Source organism: Salmo salar, chromosome ssa13, assembly GCF_905237065.1.
Source record: "Salmo salar chromosome ssa13, Ssal_v3.1, whole genome shotgun sequence".
Taxonomy (NCBI): domain Eukaryota; kingdom Metazoa; phylum Chordata; class Actinopteri; order Salmoniformes; family Salmonidae; genus Salmo; species Salmo salar.
In genome coordinates, this window is record NC_059454.1 from 59946995 (window position 1) to 59958467 (window position 11473).

The window sequence follows — 11473 nt, forward strand, 5'->3', positions numbered from 1 at the left end:
CGGTTGCCACACTCACTACTGAGTTCCAAACGATCTTTGGAAGCAACGTTAGCACAAGAACTGTTTGTCTGGAGCTTCATTAAATGGGTTTCCATTGCCGAGCAGCCACACACAAGCCTAAGATGACCATGCGCAATGCCAAACGTCGGCTGGAGTGGTGTAAAGCTTGCCGCCGTTAGACTCTGGAGCAGTGGAAACGCATTCTCTGGAGTGATGAATCACGCTTCACCCCCTGGCTGTTCGACGGACAAATCTGGGTTTGGCAGATGTCAGGAGAACGTTACCTGCCCGAATGCATAGTGCCAACTGTACAGTTTGGTGGAGGAGGAATAATGGTCTGGGGCTGTTTTTAATGGTTAGGGCTAGGCCCCTTAGTTCCAGTGAAGGGAAATCTTAAAGCTACAGCATACAATGACATTCGAAACAATTCTGTGCTTCCAACTTTGTGGCAACAGTTTTGGGAAGGCCCTTTCCTGTTTCAGCATGAAAAGAGTGGAGGCTGTTATATCAGCAAAGGGGTGACCAACTCCATATTAATCCCCATGATTTTGGAATGAGATGTTCAACAAGCGGGTGTCCACATACATTTGGTCATGTACTGTATATTGGCCTCTTCTGTATGGTATGTATGTCTGAGAAGCAACAAAGCGCATATCATCATCTGTAAGTACTCCATGCAGATACAACTGGGGATCTCAAAATAGAGATGTCTTAGTGAATTCCCAGTAGGTCTCATGGCTGGATGTCTTGACTATAAGCTTGAGTGGGTTAAAAAACGAGTTGCACTGTAGACTGCATCTGTATCATGCTAATCTCAAACATCACTGTTTCCCAAATTCACCCTCTCTCTTATCCATCCTAATCTTTCCCGTGTACCCTAAATACCGTCTCAATCATATTTCCTTTTTTTCCATACTCTCCTCAGTCTTATTGTTTATTCTCGTCCCCGTCTCTGCGGAGCGAATCATGATTATAATCCAAAAGGTAAAATTTGAATTTGATTCTGAGATATGGCTCTGTGAGCTGCGAGGCTGTTATGTGAGGTCACATGAGAGAGAGGGCAGCTGATGCCTTATGGCTGACCTTACCAGAGCCAGGTGGCCTGATGGCCTAGCATGGTGGCTCTTCTCCAGTCGCCCCAGGTGCTGTGACTGCACCAGGACAATGGAGGCTCTGCCTGGGATTTGTCAGCTCATTATTTACCCAACAATTACCTAAAGATGGCCCTAAGGAAACTGTACATCTATTTCTATCTCAGTCTTTCAAGTTTAATTTCAGGACTGCCAGTCAGAGTTGTTTCAGTGTCATATGTTTGCTTACATTTAGCATCGTTTCTGGTGTATTCTGGCCGGGAGGCTTCATTTTATTCACTTTTTCATTCCTGAAGGCTCCTGCTCTGTTGCATATTGATGCAGTCTAATCCACCACCACCATCACCCCAGGGATGACTTTAAACTCCTATGCCAATTGACCGCTTTTGAGTTCCCATTTCCTGGGATAGATGGGGATGCCAGGGAATGTGTTGTTTGCATTGAGGGATATAAGAGGGCAGAGCAGAACCGCCTGAGCGGTGACATTCCTCTGCTGGCTTCCAACTTGGCCAGCCAGGCCAACTGCAAGAGCAGACTAGGGGAGATACAGCATGCTTATTTTCACAAAGATTTGGGAGACAGGTGGGGGGAGTGGGGGGTGGACAACACAATGTTTCCTAGATGCTCTGTGGGACAATTGATTCTGGGTTTTGGGGGAGGTAGGGCTTGTAATGATTACACCTGTGTGATTAATGTGCAAATCTACAATAGAACTTCACACATCTCTACCAATAGCTCTGTTCATGCATCACAACCAGACACTGTCACTTCTCCTTTAGAGGTTCAATCCAGACCAGCATGAAAAATGAAAATTGGGGGAGACTGCTGGGAGGAAGCTAATGGGATTTAGGGCTGGCTCATAGATATAATGTAAACCCATACCATAGAAGTGATTGTCAGGCAAATGTGTGTACATGCAAAATATTCGGAACAAAATTTGAAAGAGACAAATGATAGCATGACAAAAGAGAGTCCTTCTGAATTTTTGTGCTGGGTAATTGATTAACACACTCTCTGCAGCCAAACTGAGCCTCCTCTACTCGGTGGAGAGGGAGACAGGTAAGATGTATGACGCCTGTGATTGCAAGGTAACTAAGCAACCCTCTGTCAAGACCACCTGCATAAGGAGACACTCAAATGCCCATGTTGAGCAGGGAGAGTATTTCAATTCAATTGCACAACAATTGTGCTATGTACAGGTAACTGCCAAAAATAATGGAAGCACTTCAGTAAATGAGGGACACAGAGTATATTGAAAGCAGGTTCTTCCACACAGGTGTGGATCCTGAGTTAATTAAGCAATTAACCTCCCATCATCCTTAGGGGTCATTTATAAAAATGCTGGGAAGGCCATTATTTTGGCTACCATTGCTTTGCCCCCATAGGATGACAATGCCCTCATCAACAGGGCACGAGTGGTCACTGAATGGTTTGATTAGCATGAAAACAATGTAAACCATATGCCATGGCCATCTCAGTCACCAGATCAACCCAATTGAACACTTATGGGAGATTCTGGAGTGGTGCTTGAGACAACGTCTTCCACCACCATTACCCAACTCCAAGCCATGGAATTTCTTCTGGAAGAATGGCGTTGCATCCCTCCAATAGAGTTCCAGACACTTGTAGAATCTATGCCAAGGAGCATTGAAGCTGTTCTGGCGGCTCTGGAAGTTCGTCGTGGCCCAACGCCCTATTAAGACACTTTATGTTGGTGTTTCCTATATTTAAGCAGTTACCTGTATATATTGATATAAGCTTTATTATGCAAAGCATACAATACTTTCTGGGGAGCTGGGGTGAAAGAGAGAGGAAGAGGAGGAGAGTCAGATGCAAAGATAAAGGGGCTTCTAAAGACAGGCAGAGAGAAGAGTAACAGACACAGACAGAGAGATTTATTCAGAGGGACAGGTAGACAGAGCATGGTTGAGGGTGATAGAGATGTTAGAAAGAGACAGAGGGTGACAGAGAGAGTGACAGAAAGAGACAGGGATACACAGAGAGAGATGCATACGGTATGTTTACCCTTGTCTGTGGTCCCTGGGAGGTGTTCTCTGCTGTGTTTGCTGTGTCCATGCTCCTGCTCCCTTCAGCCAGCCAGCAGACAGAGGCAAAGGTTCCAAGCAGGACAGGAAGTGCCCAAACACACAGCCAACCCATCAGTTTCATCCTGTCAGGAAAAAGAGCATGACAACAAATGTCACACCGCCGCACCTGACTGACTGACTACTGCCCCTCACACACAGCATAGAACAGTGCAGCAATTTACAGCACAGTACAGTACAGAAAGGGGACAATATAGCACTGTACAGTGCACTACATCATAGCACAGTACAGCAGTATAGCACAGTACAGCAGTATAGCACAGTACAGCAGTATAGCGCAGTACAACAGTGCAGAGCAGGTCCCTCTTTCACAGGCTGATAACTTAGAATCGCATCAACTCATTAATCTGGATAAAAGGCACTAACTCAGAGCTCTGAGGAGCCCTCTGCTAAATTGGCTGGTAATGTGACTCTCCAAACAGTCATAGTCCTGTGAAAAAAAGATCTAGTTGCTTTGAGTGTTTTGAGTGATTTTCTCTGTGGTAGCTGGATGGTTGTGGATTTTGCAGAGCAAAGTGTATTCATTCAGGGTGATACAGGGTTGCATTGTAGAGTGACTCATCGATGTGTGGGCAGTTTCTGTATAAACAGTGTTTCCTGCAACCATAGGCCTATAATGTGTAAACACATTGAGGCTGTAGAGCGTGGACAGGCTCCAGCGTTGATGGGTTCTGGGAGAGGAGAGGAGAGCTTGCCCTTGTGAAATGAATCAACAAAAGAGATCTGCCAGTCAGTTTGTTAATGTGCTGCTGCGCTGACATCGGCTCCCCCAGAGATGATTGTAAAATGAAGAAGTCATTCATCACGAGAACATACTTTGGGGGAAAGTAATTATTCAAGCAGCATTGTTTAGAATACCTCAAAATGCTCAAAAGGATATAAAAGTTATTGATATTTGACAAAACAACATTTCAACTAGTATTTGTATGCTTGACCTGGATTACGGTAAGACACAAACAAGAATCAAAGTCCTTGACAGCCCCAGTTTGCTACTCTACAATTCTCACTGTTAGAAATGAAGCATGACTGTAAACCGTGCACAGGCATTGCCATCATGTTGTATTTCGGGTGTACCTCCAGTACATTCAGTGTCAGTGGGTCCCTCCTCATTGCAAAACAGCCACTAGCCTACCTCTACCTCTGCTGCTGCCTGCTCTGTTTTGATGTGTCCTGGTGAATATCTCCCCTGACAACAGTACGGACATGCAGCCCCAGAGGGCTTCCTATGCCAACTGATCCTGTCCACAGGCGGCAGATCATCTGCTACATTCACAGGCTCCTGTCATCATCACTTCCTATTTCTTCCCGCCGGACGGCCGCCTCACTAGCTCGCGTGCAGCTACAGTGGTCAAAACCACCAACCAAGCAACAGAACATATGCAGACAATCAGGCAGTCTTAAGCAGTGCCGCAGCACTCTGGCATAATTATAAATGGCAAAGGCCTGTTGCAACAGTTAGTCTTCTTTCAGCGCCTTCCACCCTGCAAAGCACTTAAACAGGGGGTGGTCCAAAGAGAAAAATAACATCTGTGACCATAGTAGTGCATGTCTGCTGCCCCAATGCAAGCGAGAAGGGCTTTTTTTTGTAATAAAAACCCAGAGGCTAGCGGAGGAGAAATATTGCCAGTCTGACGCTGCAGCAGCTTCAGAAAGCACCTTTAATGAAAGATGTCTTTATAGCACAGAGCAGGGCCACCAAGGGGATTGCCTCCCTGTCTTGTTTTTAGAATGCTTGGATGGCTTGTACATTTGCTTTGTGTTTCTGTGGGTCACAGCAGCAGATACATGGGGAGAGCAGGGGAATCAAACTGCTCGTCAACAGGAGGCACGGGGGGGGATTCATTTTTTACCCTCTATTGTACTGACACCGGCTTCACAGAATCAATTCTTCAAGGAATTTTATATGACAAAGTAACGTGATAAATCTCCACCATTTTGAAGTGTATCTAAGGTGGACGTATACAGCCTGTGGTGCACCAGGGAGATAAGGTTATGAACTGCTATTTAAACTAATGTAAAGGTTTAATATGCCAGTCACCTAAAACTGAGACTGACAGCAAACTGCCTCCACTAGCCTCCTGAGTTTTTTGTGTTCATAACAAAACCCTTTGATATTGCCAACCAACTTTTGTTGACAAGATTAGCAATCTTAGGCATGACATGCAAACAACAAACACAGAGCTTTGATAGTCATGCATATTGGACCAAATAATGAAAGACAAGCACTATAGTTTTGAGTTCCGCAAAGTTGGTGTGGAAGAGGTACATTTTTTATTTTATTTTTCTATCTATAAATAAGTACCAGCCACCTGATACTGACAACCTGGATGGTAAATTGCTGAGGTTGGTAGCGGAATACATTGCAACTCCTGTTTGCCACATCTTAAATTTAAGCCGAGAAGACGGTGTGTGTCCTCAGGCCTGGAGGGAGGCAAAGGTCATTCCGCTGCGCAAGAATAGCAAAACACCCATTAATGGTTTAAACAGCCGAGCAATCAGCCTGTTACCAGTGCTTAGCAAACTTTTTTTTTAAAAACATTGTTTAAACAAATACAATGTTATTTTACGGAAAACAAATTGGAAATTGACTTTTAGCATGCTTATAGGGAAGGGCGCTCAATATGCTCGGCACTGACACAAATTATTGATAATTGGCTGAAAGAAATTCATAATAAGAATATTATGGGAGCTTTTTTGCTTGACTTCAGAGCAGCTTTTGATATCACTTAAACAATGTAGGTGATATGGATATACATCCTCTGCCTTATCATGGATTGACAGTCATCTAATAGAACACAGAGGGTTTTCTTTAATGGAAGCCTCTCTAACGCAAATGCGGTTGAGTGTGGTGTACCGCAGAGCAGCCGGCTTGGGACATTATTGTTTTCTGTTTTTACGAATGACCTTCCACTGACCTTAAATAAAGCCTGTGTGTCTATGTACGCTGACGACTCATCAGTATACACGTTGGCTATGACAGTAAAATAATTAACTGACACCCTTAACATAGAGCTCCAGTCAGTTCTAGAATGTGTAACTAGGAATAGGCTGGTGTTAAATATCTCAAAAACTAAACCTCATCTAGATCTATTACTGAATTATGTGGCAATTGGGCAAGTTGAGGGGACTAAACTGCTGTGTATAACCCTAGAAAGCAAGCTGTTGTGGTCAAAACATATAGACTCAATGGGGGCTAAAATGAGAAGAGGTCTGTCAATCATAAGGTGTTGCTCTGCTTTCTTGACATCCCCTACAGGCCCTAGTTGTGTGTACATAGGCAAATTGCAGTTGGTCCGGAACAGAGCAGCACATATTGTGCTTAGATGCACACGGAGGGCTCAATTTAGGGATTGACTGCATCACTAATGCTCTTTGTGCAAGGTGATGAAGGTACCGAACTGTTCATGCAGTTGGCACATAGTTCGGACACTCATCGGTACCACACAAGACATGCAACCAGAGGTCTCTTCACAGTCCTCAGGTCCAGAACAGAGGCTGGGAAATGCATAGTGCTAAATAGAGCCATGACTTCATGGAACTATCTGCCACCCCAGGTAACTCAAGCTAGTAATAAAACCAGATAAAGGGCTGTGCCTGGTATATTGGCCATATATCACAAACACAGAGGTGCCTTATTGCTATTATAAACTGGTTACCAACGTAATTAAATATTTTGTCATACCCGTGGTATACGGTCTGATATACCATGGCTGTCAGCCAATAGGCATTCGGGGCTCGAACCACCCAGTTCATAATAATCATTTGGTGGGTGCTTATATTTGTCCTATGTGTTTTTTGCATATCCCAACTCCCCCTGAGACACCCTTGGAGAGTGGGGTCACGTCCAGGGTCTACCATTATCAACGGTAACCCTGTAGCAATTAAAGTTAAGTTCCTTGCTCAAGGGCACATCTACACATTTTTTTCGCCTTGTCGGCTTGGGGATTCACACCAGCGACCTTTCAGTTACTGGCCCAATGCTCTTACCGCTAGGCTGACTGCCTCCCTAACGGAGACTTCTCTCTGCCAGAACCCCTATGACTGTATGCCGACAGGATTTAAACAACAGCTCTCAAAGTTGTATTGTTTTATTACTCAATATGCTGACTGAGAGATAACATTTACAGCAACACAAAAACTCATCACAGTTTTGAATGGATAAAACTCTTAACCAACACTAAAAGTCTGGTGAGAATATCTTTGCAAATTCTCCAAGTAACTCAATTTTCACATCTAACAGCACACAGATAACGACTAACGACACACTTGCTTTCCAACACAATTTGAGAGTTTCAATAGGAACTAGGATCATCAGAAGCTAGCGAATAGCCTTTCTGGGAGACCTCACTATTAATTATTGTCTGATACTTTCTCTTCTCCCCGCTCCATCTCTATAGAAAAGAGTCTGAGAGATCTACGGCCCAGTAAATAATAAGACAGAGCTTAATACCATAGAAGACACCTGTCCTCTCTGCTGATATTGCCCTTCCTTTTGACAAGATTCTGGGACCAGGTCTGTAGCCTAAGGGTGTTAAAGCTCACATAAACCTTGTCAGCTGGTGGGAGACACACGCCGTGACTTGTTAATGCCAGACAATAAGAAAAAAACAAAGAAGCAGATGAAAGGATATATGTCGGGAGTAAAGCAATAGCATACTACCGGGTGGTCTTGTCTTGCAGATCAAGTAGTGATCGTCTGAGAGTCGGAGGACTTTCTGATATCCTGAAACGTATGTCCCTCTCTAATACATAGATATTGAAGCAACCCATCACAACTCCCTTACTCTCCTCAGTATTAGGCTGATTCTGTGATTCAGAATCTAAACAGTATAGGCGATGCACTGAGCTCAAGCCATTGGCTCCAAATGTGATACAGCAGAAAAGATCATTCCAAAAGTTCAACGAAAGTGATCAGAATTTCAAGTGAATAACCAGCCATTCACCATACATTGGACGTAGTGCGCTTAGGGATTTATGTGAGTAATATTGGTCTCTGTTCTGTTCGGTGTCTTGCTTATTAAATCCATAAAGTAATAAGAGTTAAGACACTACAGTCTCATTATGTTATAGCTTTCAATACAATGTCATACAGTAGCTAAGACATTAACGTATTCAATAATTGTTAATAATGGCATTTCATAAGTTAAGTAAACAAGTCAAGGTAGTTCTGCTAGTGCAGCGGTGTCCGGTGAGTCATGCTCATTATTACTCTCCGGTTTGTATATCGGTGCGTGAGTCAATATATTAGTAATATGAATGCATAATACAAACACATTTATTGCACATTAGCCAGGACCAATGTGACTTGAATTCTACATCAAGCAAATATTTATGTTTAGCACTTGAGCCTTAATTAAATATGTTCCACTTCGTAAATTAAATTATTCAGGTCAAATGTTTTGCTATAATTTTACTTTTCAACTGAGAGACAGTAGCATTAACCTAAATCTATTGGATAATGACATTGATTGCATATTGACATTATCATGCTGATTACAATGGCAATCAAGTTAAGTAAATCCGTTTCAGCTCCAGCAGAATAGCAATTGCAAATAGCAAAGCTAAGTGCCGCCACATTTGCATTCAAAAGGTACTCGCACTAATTGTGTGTAAAACTGTGTAAATCTGTCAAAGTGCTAGCAACAACAGGGTACTACAGGAGCAGTGAACGGAAACAATGACTTTGTCAAAACAAATCCTAAAAAAGAATTGCAACTCTAAACTGTAACATCCACTCCCCACGTCAGCTTCTCAACGTGCTACCAACCATGATCAACGACAGAGCAGCAACCCTACTATTGCTATTTCTATTTCTAATCAAAGGCCTCCACTCCCTCTGCAGAACTTTAACACAAATATAATGGCCCACCTATTCCCCACTGGGATAATAGAAGCCCTTTGAGGAAATCAGGGCGATAAAGTATCTCTATGGAGTAAATGCCTGAAAACTAACTTAGCTTCAACTCCAACCATACTGTTGGAGGAGAGGAATTTGACAGTGCATGAGTCAACTGCAACGGCAATAATCTGTGGGACACGGAACAATAATGTTTCTCAGTTAATACGTTATTGACAGGAATAGATTTTCAGCTGCAACAAACGTCAGCGAGTCACCTGGTAGTGCAGTTAAAGTTATTCTGTAGACTATGGATGAGAATAAAGATAAAAGTATGGTTAAAAATAGATATGCTAAAGAATAGCCATCATCCCCCTTGCACGTTTTCTTCCCACGGCTTATGCACTGACTGAAAGAAGCCCATAGGAGTGAACGGACTTTTTTTCAGCACCACGGACAGCTCTATTGTTAACGCTATAAAGTGCGAAAAAGTCATTCCAACACACAACCAATACACGCTGGTGCACACCGTTTTCTCACAGCTGTCCAACTTCTCGCACAAGCTACTGGGTAACTGTAAAATGACAATGGTTTTGGATAGTGTACAGAATGTATGGCCACATGGATATGACGCTGCCTCGGTACACCTTTAAAAGTAAGTCCCAGTGCAATCGTCCCTTGTTACGTTTTCCCTGTACAATCATTTTATTATAGGCCTACATGTTTCATGAGGCACCTCAAATTTAACACAAATACATTAGGGCTGAAGACTGTTTCAGGAGAGTCCCCCGTGCCCTGCCAAGGAGTCACACTATAGGGATCGAGGATGCCTAATTGTGGCTGATATAATTGTACTAGTGCTATGCTGACCACATCCAGAGCATCCCAACAGAATTCAGTGACAGGGGAAAAGGGTGCTAGTAACCTTTCCCGGCCGGGAATATGTTTCTGTTAGACGCTGTCAAGGTATATAAGATATGTCTCGATAGCCTACATTAACTAATAAACCCTTAAGAAAGCCGCTGGAGTAAGCGTATATCCGACATACTATAAGAATATAGCTTGGTAACATATTGCCTAGTCAACCTAAAACTAACGTATTATTAACTATAAAAGCGGAGGTGTCGGGGAAGAATAGTCTACCTCAACATGTATAAATGTATAGTAGGCTACCATTACTGTAATTGACATCACACCAATGTGTTGATACTTACATTAAAATGGTTTAAACCTAATTTTGTGACAGTACTGCATAATGAATGCATCATGAATGCATCTTTTTTTTCAATTATTCAGAAAACTGATTACAATTTCCAGTCGCATTTGTCTTCATTCATTAGTACTCTTACTCAATCACCCGCAGATATTACAAAACACCCAGATAAAATGCAACCTACAATGCATGACTAAACAACTAAAAAGTATTGTCCATTTATTCCTTTCAAGCACAATTGCCTACTTACCAGTCGTATTCCACTAGTGATGAAAACAGAAATATGCCGGCAAATATACCACCACAGGTGTATGATTCAGTTTAGGTGTCCAAACACTTTCTTAGTTCCAGCCTCCGCCCGGTTGCAGATTCGTCTCGTGTGCGATGGGCTTTATTGAATTAGGCTCGCGAATAAGCATGCGTTGGATGTCCCCACTTCTAGCAGCGGCGCTCCATTCTCCAAGCTCTGAGTGGCTCTCACTACTGGCTTGCCCTATTTCAACGGCTTCAGTCTACACTTCTTTTGACGTCACTAGCTGCATACACATATCTGCAGATTCTGCGCCATGAGCGACACCTGTGCCCACGTTTACGTGGCATGTTTGACCTGTGAACCTTGACCAGGCAGGTAGCCACCGAAATTGAACATGGTTGTTACCTAAATTAGGCAGGATTATTCGCCAAGGGATGGTGATATTCCAACTCTCACGATTAATGATGATGCCATCGTAAGAAATGATATCTATCAGTGTTAAAGTTACCAATATGTTCATCTACTCAATATCAGCAGTCTAGCCACATTAACTTTTTTTTATTAGCTTGGCAAACAGTACTGGCATGGCATTGAATTGGCAGACATGCACTGTCATTGATAAGACATGCTGTTTCCTCCACCTTGTCATAGCAGTGCCAAATCTGTCACAACACACAGATCCTTATATAACTACTGCATCAATGACTAATCAACATCAGGGTACTGTGTTTCACACGCTATTAGAAACAGCGCGTTCATAAAGTATTCAGATCTCTTCCCTTTTTCCACATTTTGTTATGTTACAGCCTTATTGTAAATTGTTTAAATACATGTTTTCCCCATCAATCTACACACAATACTGCATAATGACAAAGCGAAAAAGTGTTTTATAAATGTTTGCAGATGTATGAAAAACTTTTTTTTAAATACCTTATTTACATACGTATTCAGACCCTTTGCTATGAGACTCAAAAT

At 42.7% G+C, this 11473-nt stretch overlaps 1 protein-coding gene across 1 annotated transcript in view; it reads right to left on the reverse strand.

Moving 5' to 3' along the window:
• Positions 1-10738, reverse strand: part of LOC106567522 (follistatin-related protein 4) — a 218173-nt gene extending 207435 nt beyond the window's left edge. The window contains exons 1-2 of the mRNA XM_014136869.2: positions 10496-10738; positions 3117-3261 (exon numbers count right to left, since the gene is read on the reverse strand). Coding sequence (XP_013992344.1) covers positions 3117-3260 — 144 coding nt within the window. The 5' untranslated portion in view covers position 3261; positions 10496-10738. The remainder of the gene's footprint in view (positions 1-3116; positions 3262-10495) is intronic.
• Positions 10739-11473: the final 735 nt, after the last annotated feature.